Raw genomic sequence first — 22,315 nt, forward strand, 5'->3', positions numbered from 1 at the left:
ATCATTAAGGTTTCATAAATGTATGGATATCCAACTGAATGGAATAACAATGTAAGACAAATAAAAAATAGTAATGACTACACAAAATGACATGCTGGTGTGTATAATATTCATATTCGATAGTCTACGTTTTGCTTTAGTTTTGACACAAGATTAACCATGGACATGTAGTGGTGTTTATACACTATCAGATGTCCCATTTATCCCAGATTTACAATTAGAAATGCTCTTTTTCAACAATACTGCGAGTCATAGCATTTTTCAAACCCTGTTTTACCAACACTTTTAAGTGCACTGATCTGTCCAATCTTACAAAAAACTCCACACTTATAAATACTCGCATATAAACGATAAATAATGTGCAATACAAAAGTAATTAAATAATAAATAGGCTATATGCTAGTACAAAAGATTATGCAAAATGATACAAAATAAATAAATAGGATGCCCGAGAGGAGAGTGATATCCTACAAAACAGACGAAATATTCCCTAAAAGTCCTTCTCTCTAAAGATGAGCTTCTACTTTCGTGATCTACAAGACTTACCTTCAAGTAACGCCATGAAATATTCAGTCAAAAATTGCGCATTGCACTTTAGAAAAAAAAAGAAAAAGGAACAACTGACAACCTGCCTCTGCGCATCAGATATTCAACAGAAAAGGACAAAGCTGTTATTATTTAAAAAATAATCACACAATAGCATTAATAGTAATATCAATAATACTGTAATAATACACACGACTCGCTTGGAGTGTAGTTATTAGACTAGTGAGGTAATAAAAAGAGCGCAACATAATTTTGGCACACATACACACGCACACACACACACACACGCACGCACACACACACGCGCACACACACACACACACACACACACACACACAAACCACATATTACAAATGTGTGAGTTTAGGCGCTTCCTGAATCCTTCCCTGAGATGCTTGGAGAGAGGTGAGGTCTGTGTATGTGGGATGGGGATCACAGGGTCCATGGTGGTGGTTTCCTGGGATCTGAGCGGCACAGCTGTAGTCCACACTGGTGGATGAGGGGTGGGGAAGATGGCCGAGGTTGAACATGGGGCCCGAGGCTGGCATGGAATCAACAAAATTCCCCCCCACGTAAACGGGGCTGCCTTGCAAATTGGCGTTGGCAAAGCCGCCGTTACTCTGCATGGCGTGGTGCTCGTACTCGGAGCCCGGGTACCTCTTCTGTTGCGGGATGCAGCCACCCAGAGGTGCCGTGTACGCCGCCAAACCGTACATGTTTTGCTGGGGTTTGGCGAAGGACGGGGGCGAGGGCGCGTCATAGCTGAGGCTGTTCACGTTTTGGAGCTGACCAGAGTATCCAATGTGATTTGGGCCACTCATCGGTGGGCTCCTGTCCGGGGAGTGTCCCAGGGGAGAGTGTGCGAGCCCTTTAGACTTCTGGTCCTTTTTGTATTTCATCCTCCTGTTTTGAAACCAGATCTTTATTTGACGCTCGGTGAGATTCAACAGATTCGCCATCTCCACTCTCCGTGGGCGACACAGGTAGCGGTTAAAGTGAAACTCCTTCTCCAGCTCCACAAGTTGTGCGCTCGTGTAAGCAGTTCTGACCCGCTTGGAGGCCGGTCCCGGTGGGCTCTTCTCATCACTCATCTCTCCAGCTGTAGAGAAAGCACAGCATCATGTTAGCCTCTGTACAGACATTTTATTATAATATAAACTGTAGCAGATCTTATTTATTATTACAATAAACAGGATTGTATTCCAGTATTTCATTTAACATTCTAGTTTTAGCTCATCTTATTCTATTTTACATGTTTATAGTTTACTTCTTACATGTACTTGCACATTTGTCCCTTGCATCATTCTCTTGCCCTATTTTATATATTCAGATTTAGTTTTTTTTGCACAATTTATATTGTTGTTTGTCTTATATTCATGTTGGATTGCGTTGAAGGAGCCTGGGACATGTATTGTGCATATGACAATAAAACCTTTTAATCTTTGAAAAGGCCCAAACCCACCCTCACCCCCCATTCCCTTAATGTATAAACAAACACGCACCATCCTGATCTCTACCTGCGCCGGAGCAGCTGCTGCCCTTCTGCTTTGAGTTCTGCCGGGTCTCCTTCATCCAGGGGAAGATCTGCTTAGTGAGGGTCGGTGTGGCAGTGCTGGAAGCGCTGCTGGGTGGGGATTTCTTCTTCGGGGGTGCAGAGCTGTTGGGGCTGGGAGAGGATGCAGACAGTGGGGGTGCCTGCTGCTCCACGATGCTGGTGGCCTGGCTGCTGCTGCTGCTGCTCTGGCTGCCGCTCTGCCGCATGCAGTCTGCGTTCAGGTCACTGTCTTTGAGGGTCGGGGGCCGGACAGCAGAGGTCTGGATGGGACACACCGAGGCCTGGTAGTCATTCTCAATGTTAGACGCAGGGTAGGACTGGTGGGCAGGGCCGTAGTTGTAGGAGTCTGGTTTGGGGAAGGTGTACCCTCCAAACAGTCCAGAGTTATCGTAGTATGTTGCTTTCTGCATTTTGGTGTGGATTCAAAGCCAAAAAGCCAGTGCAACTTTATTCAATGGCATGGATGTTGTTGTTTATTCACGTGATTGGTGTTTCCCACCGTTGCTCCAGTCTGTGACCTACAAAGACAAATGTGTCAGAGTCATGGGGGCAAACATGAATAAGGCCTGCAGTCATTAGAGCTGCAACCGCCTTTACATTACTCCAATGACCGCTGAAATACATGGTTTACATTCACATTAAAGCAGGAGAATCACTCTGCTTATACCAATGCTAATGCTGCTATAGGCTAATAAAGAAACTACCAACTGTCTCTCCAGTGTCTCTAACACTGTGGCACTCTGACTGATTTGTGGCACAAAACAGTTAAAGTTTAACTTGTGCTTAAAGGACCCTCTGGGAGGCTTTAGTGGTCCCTCAGAAATAAGCTGAATCAGCATTTGACACACATGCACACAATACCCTTTTCACTAATCACAAGGCCTGACAAAGCCAGTCATGCATTGTTCCCTGCAGCAGAAATATAGCCCACCAGGGCCGCGCACATGCGTTTGGATCACATGTTTACGCACAGATACTAATCTCCTCCACTGTTTGTTATTAATGGCAAAGGAATGTAATTAATTTTAGATGTAAAATGTAGGTGATATCGGTGTGTAAGTAAGAATGGGAGAGGGAGGGAGGGAGGGATAAAGAGAGATAGATTGAAAGAAAGAGAGGTGGGTGAGGGTGGGAGTTAAATATGATATTAGTCTTTACACAGGACTGAAATCATATATTTTGCATTCTGACTAGCTGTTTGGATTTCAAATCTATGTCCCATTCATGCAAAATGTACCTTCAAATTAAATAATAACAATTCAGAGGAAATTTGTCAAATACTCTGGATATTGTTGCAACCACATTTGTTTTCAGAATATCCTTTGAACTAGAAGCTGAAACACACATATCAAAGGGCCCTGTACTGTATGTTGGTGGCTTGAGGAGTGCAGCCTACGCCGTGCATAACAATTGCACCTGTCAGTGTGGACCGCGGACAAAATTTATGACCGCAAATGTTATGGTCGTAAACGGCCTCAGAGAGGAATGAAAAGCAAAACAGTCCTCAAGACTCGCTGCCCTCAGAAGTGTAAAACTAAGCGTAGGAGGAAGGCAAGGGAAAGAATTTCATACTCGGCGACTTCTCCATGCAGAGGCTCGGTTTATAAGCGAAGCCTGCAGTCTGCAGCCAAACACCGAGGAGAAACACTGGAGAGATTTGAGCGTTAAAAAAGGCTGGGAATTTTACGCATCGGTTAAAAAGCCAGAATCGTGGGACGAAATGGAGAAATTCTTACGGATTTTACGTTTTTTGATTAGCATTTTTATTTTATTTATTAAACTGTAAACACAAACAATGTATTTTTTTTTTCTTAAAATAATGTTGGCTTTATTCATGCGGCGATGCAATTGGACATATTGGAATGGGACCCTGGCCTGCGCTAATATGGTACAGGCGAAGTTAAAGTCATCCCTCATGTCTGTGTTGGTGATTTAAGCCTCCTGTGAAACACTGTGAGCGTTAATATGTAGCCTAATAACAAATCACCCTTTCACCTTGTTAACAGTTGTTCTGTGCTGTCCACTCCCTTCATTAAAGAAATGTTACTCACCGAAATCTGTGCAATTCTCTTTTATATCCCTCACGCATTCATCACTGCCCCCTCCTCGACCTGGAAGAGAAATAAAACATAGTTTCCTACATTAGATTTATTTTAAAACACATTCATTATTCGAGGAATACACCCAGTTTATACAAAAATAAATATTAACATCATGAAGCCCAATCTTCTTCGCCACTTTAAGAAAATACAATTAAAATAGTAATGTATTTTTTATGAAATCAAAAACATTTTTTAATTCAAATAATTCCTTCATAATTAATTATTTGTATATGTGTTGGCCTGTTTAAATAGGCTAAATCTTAAAGCTGAATTGTCCCTGCAATAACCACCTATGGCACTTTTTTTCAAGAACCTGCTTGACAGAAAAAGGTCTTGCATGTGCACTTTTTGCACAAAGGGCCAGCCAAATATTTAGCAGTCATAAGCTTTTTTAGGTGACCTTTAGGTCATTTAGCATTTGGTCAAAGTTTAATGAACAACGAGCAGTTTGGCTTCAAGTAGCCTCAACTCTCAACTAAATTCAAAGCAGATTTTCAGAGGTGACTGAAACAGACGAGAAGATGTTTCACCGAAGGGAAGAAAGTATAAATTAAACATCAGGACATTTCAGAGAATAGTTTTTTGTCTGAGTTTGAAACCATCGCTGGTTCCCTGCTTATAGGTTTTGTGAGGACTAATTGCTTTAAATATGATCATGGAGATTTAAGATTCATTCGTTGTGGATTATCTGTTAAACTGGTCGATAGTCTGCGCCTGAAGTGCTTTTGGAGCACACTGGGTACTAGTAGCAGACATGGTCCTCTTTTCACACAGCAGTGTTTTTCGCCTACGCGCTGTTACGGTAAGTTTGGTTCACACAATGGGCCGGAGTCAATGTGGAGTGTTATTATCCCAGCTTGTCTTTTCTCCTGCTAGCTCTTTGAAATGCTGGCCATATTCAAGTTAAGCAGCACTTTAGGATTATTTTTGCTATTATTGGAAATGTTCCTTACATGCACGAAATAACTGCAGTTGATCAGTGAAATAATATTGTCTCTACTCTCGCAGTTGTTTGTAGAAAAATACGAGGTGTGTTTTTCTTGGAGAAAGCTGCTCACAAAATGCTAGCACCAGTTGCAGCAGAAGGTTTTGATTTAAGACTGCTTTTTCCTGATTTTGGTAGAAATTAAGCAGCTTTTCTGAAAATAAGCATAATCACAAGTGTATGCAAAGGCTAGGCACATCAATTAAGCACATCAATAAAACATAAATTCATAGTAGAAACGTTAATAATCTGTTTTCAGTAGATAGGCTAAATGGGTAATATTCAACTTAAATATATAATAAATAACTCACTTTTATTTTCGCGATCAGGCCTGACTTTTATTGCCTAAGCCAAATAAATAAAAATAAAATTCGTATGAATTGCAATTAACCAAATACAAGTGAGCCAAAAACGCATCCAAAATAGTAGGAAAATTAAGTATTTGCCTTGATCCTCGTCCACTATCCAGCCCGGTAATCCTTCAAAACATCCGATATGAATTCATGTATAATATAACGTTGCAGGTTAACAAAGCCATATAGTTGAAACCACATAAATCACGGCAAACGCCAGTGTGACGATAAGACAACAAATTAATGTGATTTACGATCCAAGAGTCAAAAAGAAAAAGTTCCTCTCCTACTTCTTCCCTCCGAGACGGTTTTCATCCAAACGTGAAATCAGCTGAAAAGCAGCTCAATCTGTCGATAATATTTGAACGCACTTTCTCAAAAAATAAATAATGATATAGGCTTCATGGGGAGGTATAGCTGTGGACTACATATCCGTACGGTCGCCGGTGAGAGCGACATTAACAAGCATCACCTCCATGAGTGGAATAAATCAAATATATTTCCTTGCATTATATTAACCCGTGGTTAAAGGTTGCTTTCTGCCATGCGATTGCTTACCTGCGAATCAATTCATCATAAAACAACTTCCCTCTCAGTCTCAGTTGCTTTCCACGCAGTCTCTAGAATAAATCCTTCACCCTTTGTCTGTAGACAATGCTGTCCTAAACCTGATCTTGCTGTTTTTCAGACATTTCCATATACCAATGGAGACAGTATTCCCGAAAGATTGGAAGGACTCGCATTCAACTACCAATAAAAAGCGAACAAGGTATCCTTATTCCAGAAGAAAAAAATCCCTGGCAATCAATCACCCATTGAAATATACAGGAAATATTCAGAAACGATAGGCCTGTATACACATTTGGAGCTAACGTTAGGATTTTGGGGTGTTTCGGAAGCTTTGTGATGACAAATAAAGGCGCTGCCTTAAAATACAAGCATATTTGTTCACGTGATTGTTCTCTTCTACAACCGAGCCTTACCTCACCAATCCATTTTGATAAAGGGTGGCGTTTATTTCCTCATCTGAACTGTGTGAAAATGTTCCACTGCCTATTTCTTTTCATCTGCTGCTGAATTACAACTCGCCTGCACTTCAGTATTTAAACACAAGCATTATATCACAAGCTATTGTTAAGGTATTATAATAAAGATGTGTACATTTTCCTGCTACATCAGTGCAGTGGTTTCAGCATATGAAGAGCATTGTGTTGGCTTAGGTTATTATAAAGAAATGGTGTGCATTTTATGAGATTCAGCTGCTTTTACATTTTCACCCTTTTGCAGTTTTTTTCCCACATTTCTCCTTTAAAACAATCACAATTACACGTTTAAACCTGGCCGTAAATGCACCAGTTACGTATTTTGGATACTATTTTTAAATAGTATCATTATACTTCCTATTGATATCCTATTTAGTCGCCCAATAATTGCATCGATGTGGGAGATGCATTTTCTAAAATGATTTATGAAATACACGACATCTGTTTGTTTTTTTCTCCTTCCAGCTGGGATTGCATTGTATTCAAATAAACCACAGTATAATCTTTTGTTTGTTGTGTCTGTCCTCACACACTGCTCAAACACAAAGAGTGGGAGATCCATGTCTTCTCTTGCATTGTTTGCAATATTATCCCTATAAATAAATTAAATAAAAAGCCCGATTTGATAAGCAATAAATAAATATGTTGGTAAAAGAGCAGAAAGGACAGCAGCAGGAGGATTTGGAGCCGCAGAGCGTCGGCTGATCAGCGGTGTGTTATCTCTGCTGAGAAGAAGGACCAGAAGAACAAGAAGAGATGCAGGAACGGTAGCGTCGCAGCATATGTTCAGAGGGCAATAAAAGTGAAAGATTTACAGTTTTCGCCCGGCCCCCAACCGCCTAAAACCCTTTCAGGAATTACTGCGAATGATTTACAAGGAGGCAGACCTGTCAGCCTGCCCAAACTTCCAAGACTTCTTAGAAATCACAATCAAAACAGCCCACACTAACAATAAAAAATACTGAAGAAATACACCACAATTCTATAATAAGGACATATAAATTGTAAATAACCTATTATTTATCTTGTTGAGAACTATGACTATAAAGCAAGATGTATTATACTTAGCAATTTATGATTATAATGCTTTTTTTTTTGTATATCTATTTAATTTCTTCTTTTTTTTCACTTAATTGTTAAAAATCAGAATTAGAGTCTTTATAAAGAGTCAGTGGGCCCTGTGGAGGGGCCACACTGAGCTGATGGGTCCGAAAGAGCATTTATTCAGAGCGAGAAGCCATAAATACATGTCACTGCCCTTTAGTTTTTACCATTTCTCCTATCAATCCTTCCCCAGACAAATGCGTAAACAGCACACATCCTACCATATCTAATAAATGTGATAAAAAGAAGACATGCACACAGTGACTAACACAGTTTACACAATCCTGCTCAGCGCACACATCAAAAGGCTGCAATTTATCAAAAATCACGACATTTGATATCGTCATTTACCAGCTCGGGCAACATGAAAAATGCTGAAATATTTACCTACCCAAGCATCCATCGGTTCGGATGTGTCGCTAAAGTGCGAGGCTATATGGTGGAGCCGGGTATCGGATATTATTTTTCTTGGGGGATCTCTTCAGTTTTCAAGTCTGATAGAGTCCTTGCGATTAATGACGACGCCGTGTTTCTAGGGGGACGTGCTGCATTAATTATTTAGACAATCACGTGGTCGAGGAAAAGAGAGCGGAGTGGTATAGTCTCTGGATTATATCTCTGAATGCAGACAGCGCACTTTAATATATTTTAGGGGGGTTGTCTGGCTCGGAGAGGCTTCTGCGAAAAAACAGCTGGAAATCAAATATGGCCGGATGGAGAGCAACGACGTTGTATTCCTGCACTGGGTGCAGTGTCATTGAAAATGGCACTGCCTTTGGCTCCCATTTATTGCTGCTCAGACATGTAGGTCAGTGTGGCTATACACACTGTACGGTGTAGTACTGCTCTGACCTGATAACTGCTGGGTAGGAACAGTGTTGTGATAGGTTTAATTCATATTCATAATAACTGGAGTTCAGCAAGTCGTGATTAATTATAAATCGCTTTAAAATATAAAATAGATCAAAAGTTATCTTAAAGAACTATAATGTATAGTAGGTAGGTTGTCCAATTGTTCCTATACCACCCCCTCCCCTCCCCCACTCCTCTCACCCCCCCTCCTCTCTCTCGCTCATCCTTTCTTCAGCATCTATGTGCAGATCATTTATGGCAGGATGGTGGATCGGTGGCATCACTTTGTCTCAGCTTCTCTCTGAATCTATATGACACACGCGTGCATTTTACACAAACATATAAGTGCACGCCTGTAGGCCCTCGCGCACTCAGCGGGATCAGACAGTGGTCACTGGGGATGGAAACATGCTGAGTGACTGTAGATTGTCTTTCCACATGTCCGTTTATGGCCACTATTGTTTGTATCAGCACTGATGCTGCAGTGTGGGGGGTCGAGGGTCAGTGCAGATGTGGGTCATATATATTCAATAAAGGGATAGCTCTTAAAGCACGAGGGGGTCTAATAACAAATATATAATGGTTGATAAAGTGTGTATGACTACATGTTATAAACTGTTTCTGGTAATTGTGGCGTAATCTGATTTAGTAACAGGAGCATCGACTCGGAAAAAGTTTGTAACTGTCAGTTTGAATGTACCAGGCTGTTTGGTAATAAAGACTCATGTAACTAACAACTGTTTTGCAATAAAGACTCATGTTTTCTGAGACACCTAAACGCAGCTTTCATTGAATAAAAGCCCCTCGAAAAGCTCCACTAGAGCTGATGAGGACTCGCTCCTCTCGATAAGAGCTTATGAGCGAACAATAAGACACAACATCTCGTTCTTAAACACGTTTCTTCAAAGATATTCTACAATATGGTAGACTCATAATGTATTTTTTGCTACTTAATTTCATGTCTTACAGGAGAACAGTGTATTTGCCCATGCAGCGAACATTTGGTGCATTGTGGATGTTTTTTTAAAAGGGGGCTTCAGGTCCATATGGCTCCACACGCTTGTTCCCACTGAGAAAAAACTCGTTTCCCACCAAAAGGGATCCCTTTTTTTTAAATGGTGCAAACCGAATGACAGGAAATAATTATTTTAAATCGAATATAAAATGTCCATGAGAAATAAGATACATTTAAATACCTCAGTGGGCACGGGGAAATAGCCATTTTCTTCTCGAGTGGAGAAAATAAAAATAAAAAGATCGCAACAAAATGCTTCTGCAATCAATTAAATGCATAATCAGTAGAAATCTTTATTTTTTCGAATATACTTCTCGCATTTCAATGCACAATACAAGGTAAAAAGCATGTACAAAAATAAAACCAAAAATATTGCATATTGACATGAGGAGACAAATGCACAAATCAGAAGCTTCTGGGGGATGATATATAAATAGGCCTACTGTCAAAACACGTGTAAAAACTGTGGAATTTACGCCCTGAATATTTTAAACTCTTTTTTTAAGTTTGGAAAAAAGCCTCCAAAGCAAAGCTCGGAGCGCCTGGGAGAGCTGCTCGTCCGGCGGGTCAGAGGTGTTGGGGTCAGTCCTGCGGCTGAAATGTGGCCCCTGGATGAACCTGCCTCTGCTGCTTTTGTCGACCTGCGGTTGAAATACCTTTTCAAGCCTCTCATCGGGAAGACTTCACAGAGAAAGACCTCTTCTTACTGGGATGAGCTTCTGGGCTTTTTTTGTCCGAAAGACAATGACGGTATCAAACAAGAAATATCTGTCTTTGAAAACGTGACGTGAAAGCCCCCCTCGGTTAGCTCTGTGTAAATGAAAAACTAGAAGATTCCCACATTAACTAAAGACTACAAACTCTGCGTAAAGCCATGCTAATAATTCACAAGAGTTCAAACATATTTTAGATCAATTGAAATTTAACGAATACTTTTAATTAAAATTGTATGTGTGCTATACGAAAATGTACACGTTTTTTTAAATAAATAATGACGTAAAAAATAATATCAAGAAGAAACGAACAATTATATTCCTAAATATTCTGGATTTGATTATTTCCGATGAGAAACATCCAATATCAATTTGATGCCATGCAGGAACAAATGATCTTTTATAGTAGGACTCTCAAATGGTGCGAGAGCCTCTGAAAATGTACACTGTTTACAAAGATGTCAAGAGAGATTTATAAGGGCACTCAGAATAGTTTGCACACAGGAATGTCTTGCGTTTAGGAATAATATTTAGGCTAAGAAAAATTCAAAGTTTTATTTTACAAAATAAGTTAAAACATATAAGAGTCACAAAGAAACGTGAACTGAGATACAACGGGGTTTTTGCAACTTACGAAAGTAGGTTGTGTTTGGCGTGCTCTATGCAAATAATACCTCCTTCAAGTAGATATAGGCTATTTTTATATATTGTGCGTTTAATGTGAGGTTTGAATAGGAACAAAATAGAAATAACCTTTGTGTGTGCGTGTAATTTCAACCAAAGGCTTCCCTGTTCTGAAATAAGAGATTTCGATCTGTAAAACCAGCGTGAATCCACGTGAGAAGAGCTGGAAGACTTTGTTTAAATCCATGAAATCAGCCGAGATCCCTCATTAAATGTCCTCAGTTGGGTAACGTCCAAAAAAAAAAACGAAAGAAAGAAAAGTTTGTTTCGGTGTTTTTTGTGTCTCTTTGAGGAAATTAAAACAAGACAGAGCTTTTCAAACCTCTCACTTATAAAGACTGATTGATTTTCTGACTCTTGAGTCAACACTGCTGGGGTCTTTTTTGTTAAATAAAAAAAATGTCTAAAAACATCATCAGTCCATGCAAAAGTCAGATGCAACCTCTGTCTTTTTTATGTACAGTTTGTGTCTAAAAAGGACTTTCCTCCTTTCTTATAATGATGTGATATCAGTCTGGTTGTCCTTTTGGAGGTTTTGCAGATGGCTGGATGTTGGGGCAGATCTGCCCTTGGTGTTGGGTAGTTTGTGGTCTTTCTTCCATTTCATCCTCCTGTTTTGAAACCAAATTTTGATTTGCCTTTCGGAGAGACAAAGAGTGTGGGCAATCTCAATCCGTCGCCGCCTCGTCAGATACCTGTTAAAATGAAACTCCTTTTCTAGCTCCAAAACCTGCTGCCGGGTGTAAGCTGTCCTGGACCGTTTGGTATCGGGTCCTGTGTAATCCGGGTTCACTAGAAGAAATAAAAACAAACAAGAAAACAAGTCACCAAATGTGGCCAATGCAGCATGCTGGAATAAACAATACAACAGGAGGAGTTCCTCTCTACCAGAGGCGCTCAAACTTTAGGAACATTAACGAGGAATCGAGAGCAGGAAATAAAGAGTGATTTTTAACTGAATTTAAACAGATTAGCTGCCGGTTTTAGCACCATTTACAGCCGGTCAATACGTGTTTTCAGTAGCTTTCAGGCGCTCACCTAGCGGCCTATTTCCTGAGCTATAAAAATTTATGACTTGTGTAATTGGCGAGGCCTTTCAAAGACTCCCATAAATATTACACTGAGTGATTTCTGAAGTACAGGTCTCAGTTGGTCCATACGAGAAGAAGGAGAAGAAGAAGGAGAAGAAGAAGAAGTCTTACCAGTATTTACGTGGACTTTCTTCATCCAGGGGTAAACTACTGCAGGCAGCTTGGACTGTATCCCATTTTGGCTCTTTGTGTTTTGCTCCTGTCCAACTGTCCGGGGTCCGGACACTTGCACCGGGGCCCCCTCCTCAGTCTGTGCGCTAAAAGTGCTGGGTCTGCTGGGTCTGTCCTGACCCCGTGGCAGCACAGTGGAGTCCTGCACAGTGGAGTCCTGCCCAGTGCTGCAGAAGGGCTGCTCCGGGTAGTTTGGCCGTGGGTAGATCCCTGGATGCTGAAAGTCTGTGTCCTGCGCTGGACTGTAGAAGTCCGAGCCCTGCTCAGGTATATAGTTATTTTGTGAATATTCCTCGCAGGGAGGAAATTGGGGATCCACATACTTAGAGTTCACCATAAACGAACTCATGGCCATTAATTTCTGAAGGTAGAAAATACTAATTTTTCTCGAGTTGTCTTTTTTTCCTCCCTCCATAAAGCCCTCCTACTTGGTGTCAACTGAATAAAGTTAGCGAACCATGTGACCAGATCGGCCAATAGAGGTGATGCTGGTTCACGAACGGGTAAACATACAACTAAAAGCAATTGTATCTGACAACAAAATGATACCCAGGTGGAGGAAAATATATATATATTACACTGAAATATCTGCTTGCACATTTGGATAATAAAATACGTGCTTGAAAAAAAAAAAAGAGAGAAACATAATTCCAACGTTACATCAATTTATATCTTTATAATGATATATTATAAAGATATTGGACCCATGCATGAGGTGGTTTTATCAAAGTAGATGTAAAAATATATCAGTTTGTAAAGTGTAACTTGAAGGCATGGTGTTCAACAGAGAAACCAACAAAAGATACAAAAAGCCCCTCGGCATGAAAGCAGCGAATAATGACTGAGGACAATTGATGGACACTGTCTTTGTCAAGAAGGGGTCATCCAAAAGTTACACGAATCTCATCACTTCATCTGCTCCCATCCCTTTGAAAAAAACTCAGGAGCCTATTGGCCAGCAGCAGCAGCCTCTGGGAATCAATAATGTAGACACAGACCCTCAGGAGGAAGAAGCTGCAGCTGGAGTGTGCTGAGGCTTTCTTTAAGAACATCCATTTGGTGTTTTATTACAACACACTGAGCTATATAGAAATAATTACTAATTACATTTGTTTTCAGGTGAAACATTACGCGTCAGATTTCCTTGAAGCCTATAGAGTTTCACTTTGAGCCCCCGAGAGCTTCTTGTGAAGTATATCTGGTGTTGTCAGATGTACTCATTCATAAACCTATGACGGCAGGTCAGGCACCAAACGCTTGATAATAAGATGGCAACAAGTCATTGGATCGAAGTTTTTTCATCGACCATATACTCCCCTAGAATCGAATCTGTGATTGTGGTTTTATCACACAAATTCGGTTCTACAGGGTATATATAGACGACGGCAAGCAAGTGGCACTGCACACCTTTAGAGCACTTTAGCCTGTAAAGTACAATGTGGCTCAAAGAAACTATAATATCTTAAATAGGCGTCCATTGGGTAAAAGGACAATATGAATAAGTCATATTTTTGCTTATAGTAATTTTAGAGTGTCTTATTCGTCTTAATATGTAAACAAATGTCTCAGTTTGAAGCATCATTTCTTCTCTGTTTGATTTCCTTTGCTTTGAATATATGTATCTAGAAAGTAGCTCAGTCAAAAGCCATGTCAGTGGTTGCCTCTTAAAAAAAAGAAAATGTAACTGAAAAAGATGTAGGACTACAGGCTACTTTTACCAATAAATAGTCAATTTAAGGCAGCAAATGACAGACACTGAACTAAAAAAGATCTGGCAGTATCTCAGGTCAAACCAGGTTTCCTGCAGTGGGTATTTTCCCCTCTATTATAGTCCAAGTTCATTATCAGAAGAAAAAAAAAGATTCTTCAAATTATAAAAATATCTTTACACTTTAATGAGCTGTAACCTTTCAAAACCTCATACTGGTGAAATAATGCACTAAAGCTGTAAACTCATCACCAGATAAGCGTTGGATGCTCACTGCCTTATATAGGGCAGCTTATCATCACTGCTCCAAAAGATGAAGCTAGAGGCCACGGAGGTCAAACTAAATCATTTACAAAGTTATCAAAAAGTTCAATTATTTCTGTCCTGGTGACAGCTCAAAGGGTGCAAAAGTTTACCAATTCCCCGCCAGCCATTAACCAAACCGCCATGGCGGCTGCTGCTTCAGAGACATCCTTACAAAGGAATTGAAGCTGGGAATAGAGAAGAGAGGCTTGTTACTTTAACAAAATCACCAAAATCAAGTAAATATTATTGTCCAAACATAGAAATGTAATATTATATTATAATACTATAATGAGCCTATATCTAGGTGAGAGTTTTTTTTCAACAAAAACAGTCCAACATTTGTATGGCACCAGTATTACGCGTTGAGTTGGTCCGATTTAAAACAAAAACAAAAATATTGTTAAACATGCGTTTGGAAGCAAATTTGGCCAAATGCTTCTCTGGGTTAATGTGTCAGATCTGAAAAAGCTTGTAATAAAGATTGAGCCAGATATTTAGCCGTATGTTTTACCTTTAGTAAGACGATGTAAGATTGTAATTTAGCCTACTGTTCACGGATGATACTTTAGGTTTAGTTTTATGCTACGTTTTTGGCTAAAGTTAAAATGTCAGTTTTAGTTTTGTCTACAAGTTGAACTATGCAGGCCTTCTAAATGTAAGAATACAATAGAATCAGCTTAATGAATTATCGAGTTGACGTTTATGTCTATATGGTTTACATGTTTCCTATTATTAAAATATATAATAGAAGCTTTAATGTTTTCTTTCCACATGTACATTTAAATGTCAACAAGAACATTAAATATTCGTTTCTACCAAGGGATAAATCATCAAATATGAATAAAATTCGTTCCTGCACTTCACATTTCAATACGAGTGAGACAGCCTGACCTGTCTTTCACCTTCCCCTGCTAGCCTTTCAGACGGGTCAAAGCCGAGGAGCACAACAAAAGAAAGATAAAGTCAGCTATTCCCGGCAGCTTGTGTTAAAAGCAGGGATAACTACTTCAGCTCGTGTCATTTTATCAGTACAATTACAAGCTTTTATATAAAAAACTCCAAATTGTGAGTTTAGGAGCCACAGAAAAAAGACGAGGCCTATTTGATCTTATTTACGGGCAATGTAAGGGAGCGTTTTGTACTGATAATAATAGAAAAATAAAGCTTAAATTCACTGTTAACTTTGTATTTTGTATTATTTAACAATTTGTACAAAGTATGTAGCAATTGATCGAGATATAACGGCCTTATGAATAAATACATTAGGCCTATAGTGAATAAAGCAGCAGCCACATAATGTGCAAACGAGAATACAGATTGGGTAAACGCAATGCTGTTTTAGTTAATACATTTTAGTGGTTAAAGCTAATAATACTAGAACGAATTGTGAATTATTAACTATACAAAAAAGGCACATTCACGTGTATCATTGAATTATGCCTTTAACACATTACACGCGTAATTCTTCAGGGATTTACAAAAACTCTGCAGACAACAGGTTGATTTATCCGCCTCCAAGCGAATAAGAACACCCAATGCTAACAAGCAACTACATAATGTAGCAGAGAATCAGACCAACAACACTAGGAACACCATCAGAAAAAGCATCGATTGATTCTTAAGAGGTTTAAACCCAAAACCCAGTTCAGTAATAGGATTAAACACGATTTCCTGCAGCCTCATCCAACTATCTCTGCTCGTCTTCAGCGCGCACTGTTGCGGCTTTTAGAGGCAGGAAACTGTGCAGCCCGAGCACTGTGCGTGTGACATCACTGCACGCCCATACCACGAGCATAATGATAAAACACAGCTTACCACAGAGACCGCCACCCAAGCCACACCGAGGAGCAAACGCATCCATGCTGGAGGAAAAGTCAGCTCATGGCACAAGCTCCCTGCCAATTCCAGCTATTCCAACCCATCTGGACGCTCTTAATACACAATGAGAATTATATTTTGGCTTGTCAAGTCCCGGGCCATAAAACAAACTTTAATGGCATCACGTGTTTCCTCACAGCCACTCACAACACCGCGCAGGCTCATAAATAATCCTCAAAGTTGCACTTACTCAATAACGGCGATTACACTGATGTGCACTGAGGAAAAGTCGTAGAAAGGGAGGAAGCTGGAAGGATAACTGATAGACATGGGAACAGAGGAGCAGTGGGATAAAAACATTAAAAAGCTAAACTCTTTTTAAATAAATTGGCTTTGTTGTTATTTAAAGGCATATTAGTTACTTAAGCAATGATTGAAAAGTAAGCAAAGTCTTATAACTGGGCCTCTGACCATTGATATAATAATCTTATGGTGATCCCCAGTTATTTTATTCAATAAAGTATACCTCTCCTTATTGGACAGAACTGATTACACCATTTGTCTGAAGCCTCTTGACCTCCAAAGTGTTGACAAAACAGCAAACATGCATCAATGATTTGTCCTCAAATACATTTTTCTCCCCAGTGAACCTGACACAATAAGACTGATGTCATTCCTTCTTCCGGACCAATCCCAGAGTGCAGAGCAGCTTCGCTCCTCCTCCTCCTCCCTTTCCTGTCAAACAGCAGAGGAGCTGATGATGCTGAGGTTTGGATGGCTGCCACTGTGGGCAGGTATGATAAATGGAGGGGCATCAAATCAGAGGCCTGTCACTTTTTACATGCATGTCCTCATAAAAAGTTATTTCCCTGGAGATAATTTGAGCGTAAAACCTCAGTATGACCGCCTGGGTGTTTTAGTGGAGGCTGCACTCACATGTTTCCTGTTGTTAGTTGGTTCGGTGTTTCCTGTGGTTTAATGACTTGCATGCAGTGTAATGCTATGAATTAAGTCCTTTGTTATCAGCTTTCTTGAAGATAATTTCCTTCAACATCTTCATCATCATGAGGAAGATGTAATGCACAACTCACTATGATCTGTGGGAAGGTTGCTGTCCATAAAGTTGTCTCTGGCTATAAAAGCATCCACTGTACTCTCTAATAAATGAATATACAACTGTTTGCCTTTTTCTGCAATGCACCCTTTGGATTTGTAGAGCTCTGATGATGAAAAAAACAAACAACACAAACCAATTCAGCATCAGAACAGCTCATCTCATATATGTAAACAAACATATATTTCCATGGCTAAAAATAGTGACTATGTTAACACAAACCACTTTCAAAAGTGAACCACATCACATGACCACGTCTCTCAGCCAATCAGCGTGCTCATGCTCCTGCTAGTAAAGGACTGCTGAAGGGTGCAGGGAGGCTGACCGTTGGGCAACAGCGCCTTCTGCTGGCATTTTAACGACCTCCCTCCTTTTCCACTGCAAAAAATGTCCATCTCTGCTAACAAATAATTTCACTTCATAATTTGTTTGATAAGGATAGAACGATAGAGTTGAGCAATAGGAAATGTCACTTCAAATGCAAATGAATGTGTTCACTGTTCAAACATCATTTTAATTAGGTGAAGGTCTCTTTAAGTATGTGGGCTGATGAAACCTGATTTAATAATTAATTATCATAGTTATCTAAAAGAAAATTGCATTTGAAGTTTGAAAGATTATCCCATCCTTTTGCAAAATGTGTTCTTTTTTTTAATGTATATGTAGATATGTAAACTTAATCTAAAAAACACAGTACCATGGGAATATTGGCATGCTTTTTTGACGTTATAAATCATCCTTAAGCAGATACAACTAAATAAACGTGGTTGCTCGTGATGATGGTGATATCATAGATACATTAAGTTATTCTTAATTGTTTTAGTAGATAGTAGATAACGAAAATAATGAAATACTTCAAATAAGAGCTATTGTATCTTTTAGCTTTCCTATAACTTGATAAGAAGAGATATTTGTTTACAAAGATCTCACTTTGTCACATAATATTGTAAAAGAGTCTAATAATGGACTTGATTGAGTCTCTGGGGGGATTTAATAAGCTACATCCATTCATGAAAGCTGATATCTGTTTAAATGTTTGTTTTTTTCTGGGCCTGCGGTCAGATATTGTCCTAAATAATTACATAAAGCAAACACAGAAATGATGTAAACTGTACACATTGTCGAATTAGAAAGACACAGAGTGAACCCTGTTCAGTTTCCTCAGGCTTATACTTGTGCCTCTGTCCCAGGGTCCATTTTGCCGCATTGCAGTAAGGCTGTAAATACTTTCGCAGCTGCCTGTCAGGCCACAGTGAAATACTGTCTTTGTTCAGTTGGCCCCATCTCCAGGCAGCTGAAAACGGCTAGTAAAACCCAACTTCTACTGCCAGGCTTGCATATGTGGAATATAGCAAAGCACATTTGTTTTGTGTGCAGTAGTTTAACAAATAAACAGCTTGTTAAAGTATACTTGTTCATCAGATAAATGCAGATGTGTCTGGTAACAGAAAATCAAACTGATATAACTTTAGATTCAAAAACTCAGTAAAATAAAAAGACTTGTTGTGCTATTAACTGCTTCACACTGAAAACGAAATGGAGAATGTTTGGTTCAACACATGACGCAGTTTTCTAATTCATTAGGGAATCACTGCACTTGGTGTGCATCAAATGAAACTGCTCAACACCACCCCGATTTACTTAAACAAATAGCTATTCTCTGCAGAATGTTTTTAACTAGAAGGAGCCACAATCAAAACATTTCCAAGAATAATGTTCCATTAGATTACTTAAAATATGAATCTCTAATTCGTGTAGAATAATAGCAATACAGGCACATTTCTTAATGAACATTACCCATATTTTCTTCGTTAAGAGTATAAAACTATTTACTTGCCACATGGGAAACCACCAAATTACCTGAGAGTCATTACCCTGCTTCTAATTTACATGACTAATACAAACAGGAAGCTGTCAAACACATGCAGACACCCGGGCGTTATTAAAGCTCATTATCACACAGAAAGCTTACCTATAGAAGGGATGTAATCCATGTTTACTCTTGGAGGTTTACCTTTGCACTGCATTTTGATAAAGCAGTGAAGAGCCAGTGCTGCTGTGTTTATGAGGAGGTTAGATGAGTAGAAAGTTGAAACCCTCCTTTTGTCATCCAGGAGAATGACCTGCGCAGTGCTTCAGATAAGTGCTGATCAGACGTTTATGAAACGAATGCAATTTTTGAGAAAGCAGACCGTGGCGTATCGGTTGGAACGCCACAGACGCAGAATGCAGTGGGAAAAAACCGCCTGGGAAATCAGGAAAAGAGCCATGAAGACGTTTGCCTCTCACACATGACCAGTGGCATCCAATGACAGGCGATGGAGGCACATAAAAAGGTCTATTACCAAGTTGTAAATTGTCCTCTCACAAAAAGGAATTTCGACTGCTGCAGCTCTCTCCATCTTTGCGCATAATAACAGAAGCCCCTCCACGTCCTCTTGAGACAAACAAGAGGGGTGTTCCCCCTGTTTTTATTTTTATTACTCAACCGTAAAAAGTTGCAGTTTAAAGGGCAAAAGGGCAGTTTAGCTCCATCATAATGTGAATTCGTTACAACAACAAAAACGTTAAACCATTAATATATAAAATGTATCCTTTCTCCGAAGATATAGCCAAAAAACATTATGACGCAATATTTTATTTTTGTTTAACTTTAAATAAGAAACAAAATAATTTTTGCAAGGTTTTTGCGTAAAATGGAAGCTTTTGTGCATCAACAAATGGATGTTTTTCTTTCTTTTTAAGCGGCCTGTGCACAATTTGTTAACATTTGATGTGATAAACCATATCGTATTAGGCCCAATTGTATCTAATGCTGATAAGTTAATAAACATAATAGAATATATCCTTAAATAATCTTTAACTGTGACTTTGTGACACTGGCCTACTTTGATATTTAATCGCAAATTGTTCTAGACGACAAAATGTGTTTTGAATTGAGTGTCTGCACATCGTCCACATTTACGCGCTCTAACAGGCCTGATGTTATTCATAAATATGGAGTAAAAAAAAAAGAAGGAGGAATAAATGATTACAAATGACCAATTCTTACGCTTTTGACCTCCAAGATTTAAAAAGCTAAAATTAACAAACTACTGTCACGTCCATGTGTATGATTCTGCAGCTAAAACAAAGAAGGAATTTCTTTCATTTCATTCTGGCTCATCTGGCCAGAGTCAGCACTGTGCGATTTATAGTCAGGCTATGGCCCAGTCTCTGGTTTCCTGTCTGTGGAGTGTGTGTGTTTGTGTGTGTGATGTGTGTGATGTGGAAGATCAGGGTCATTATAATGGAGGAAATAAAAAATCTTGGATTATGCTCGCTTTAGTCTTGGTGCAGTGAGGACTATTTGTCTGTTGGTTGTTGTTAGCTACATGATGTTGCCATGTTTTATCTGAGGTCACTAATTGTAAGCGAGTGATTATGTCGCACTGGATGAATGGTATTAGCGTCAGTGTGTAATACGGTGGTGGACCATTGCACACTAAATTAATGATGGAGAGCCAAAGACTAATCTTGCAAACTAGCATTAGCCACATTGCCATTTCCTCTCACAAATGGTGTCTGCTACAGGCCCGTACAAATATAAAGATGCGGTTAAAAGCAGCACAAATGAAAGAAAGAAACCCCACTACAACACTGACCCAAAGTTATTTGATATTGGGAATGAAAAAAAGAGAAAGACATGGGGTCGCTGGGTTGAGGTGGTAAGCTACACACACAGCTGCCTGCAACATTGTTACACACCAGGACTAATAAAGATATTGCAGCAACCAGCACCTCTGAGTCTGCTGGGGGTTTCCTTCGTCTGCTATAGCTTATTGTACGGGTGTTAAAAATTAATATCCTAAGGCTTGTTTTCAGTAAATCATTTTAAATACAAACAATGATATCCGAAAAGTGAGTTTAAATCAGCTAAGAAATTTGACACGTGCTTAAAAAAGAGAAGTGCCAAACAGGAAAGTACATGTTATGGTAATGTGACATTATCAGTCTAAGATCAAGTGATTATTTTCAACACAGAAGTCCAATTGTTCTTACTGTGCAGCCCAATTCTCCGGCAATCAAGTGAAAAATGTATGAGCGTTATATCTAGTTTTTGTTCTGACATTGTGGTTGCTCAGATAATTTCAATGCACCATGTTACACCGAACACATGGATTTACAACTTGGAACAGTAGTATCTGTAGCCATGGAAGTATCCTAAAGATAACACAACTGATACATGCAACACTTGTGTTATTATTGCTAAGCAGAGCACTGCTGATGTATCAGTGTTAATGACAGATTCTCCCTTCGTTATTACACAGCGGCAGATCCATCATCCACACCCAAGCATTCCACACTAATGCAACATTGTTGCATTGACGTTCCATACTGTGTTCCACTCTGCATAGAAACACAGTGCAGAACGAGCGGTTGTTTAGAACGTGATACGTCTCAATTCACTCTATAGTTAGAACAACTGCTTGTCAAATTCTTCAAATGCATTACAGTTAGTGGAGTTTGCGTTAGTGAAAGATAGGAGGCATCTTCAGATTTAATAAAATAGTGGAATATATCCAAGTACATTAACTTAAGTACTGTGCTAATATATAGGCTATACACATGTTAGGTACTTGTATACTTTCACTTTATTTAATTGTGCTTCAGAGAGAAATATTGTGCTGCATATTCAATCACATTCATCAGTTACTTTGAGGACTATTTCGCCAATAAAATAGGATGGATTATCATCTGGTTTTAAAAGTTCATTTTGTTTTGAAAAAATAAACTAAAAAGGAAGTTACCTTGCACATAGATGCATAATAATATGCATTATATTAATAATATAATAATAATAGCCAACACAATAACATATAAAATAAAAAGCATTTTTGGCATTTTGAATATTTATTTATTTTTTACTTTTGATGCTTTAAGTAGCCTATATTTTGATGATATTATTGTAAATAGATGTTCAATGCAGTTTTGGGCATGGATTTAGCCTGGTTAACCTTTTCTCGTATTTTTCCTTGGATGTATGTGGCAGAGTCAATAGACTATTTTTCTGTGTTCAGGAAGAGCCCGGATATTAGCCCGAGTGTGTTCCCAATCAGTCACAGACAGCTCATTTTCACAGCTCTTATTTTCAAACAGCTTCCACGGAAATGAC

The 22,315-nt window shown here is 39.2% G+C and overlaps 2 protein-coding genes across 2 annotated transcripts; both read right to left on the reverse strand.

Annotated features, from left to right (window-relative positions):
- Positions 1–816: 816 nt before the first annotated feature.
- Positions 817–8,422, reverse strand: hoxd3a (homeobox D3a). The gene is made up of 4 exons (XM_034128835.1): positions 8,080–8,422; positions 4,153–4,212; positions 2,049–2,619; positions 817–1,645 (listed from the first exon to the last, which is right to left on the reverse strand). Exons 3-4 carry the CDS (start codon positions 2,509–2,511, stop codon positions 894–896), a joined length of 1,215 nt encoding a protein of 404 aa, XP_033984726.1. The 5' UTR covers positions 2,512–2,619; positions 4,153–4,212; positions 8,080–8,422; the 3' UTR covers positions 817–893.
- Positions 8,423–9,828: 1,406 nt separating this feature from the next.
- On the reverse strand, positions 9,829–12,799 carry hoxd4a (homeobox D4a). Its single transcript, XM_034128836.1, has 2 exons — positions 12,155–12,799; positions 9,829–11,744 (listed from the first exon to the last, which is right to left on the reverse strand). The coding sequence occupies exons 1-2, from the start codon at positions 12,627–12,629 to the stop codon at positions 11,446–11,448; spliced, it is 774 nt and encodes a 257-aa protein (XP_033984727.1). The 5' UTR covers positions 12,630–12,799; the 3' UTR covers positions 9,829–11,445.
- Positions 12,800–22,315: the final 9,516 nt, after the last annotated feature.

Source organism: Trematomus bernacchii, unplaced genomic scaffold, assembly GCF_902827165.1.
Source record: "Trematomus bernacchii unplaced genomic scaffold, fTreBer1.1, whole genome shotgun sequence".
NCBI lineage: Eukaryota > Metazoa > Chordata > Actinopteri > Perciformes > Nototheniidae > Trematomus > Trematomus bernacchii.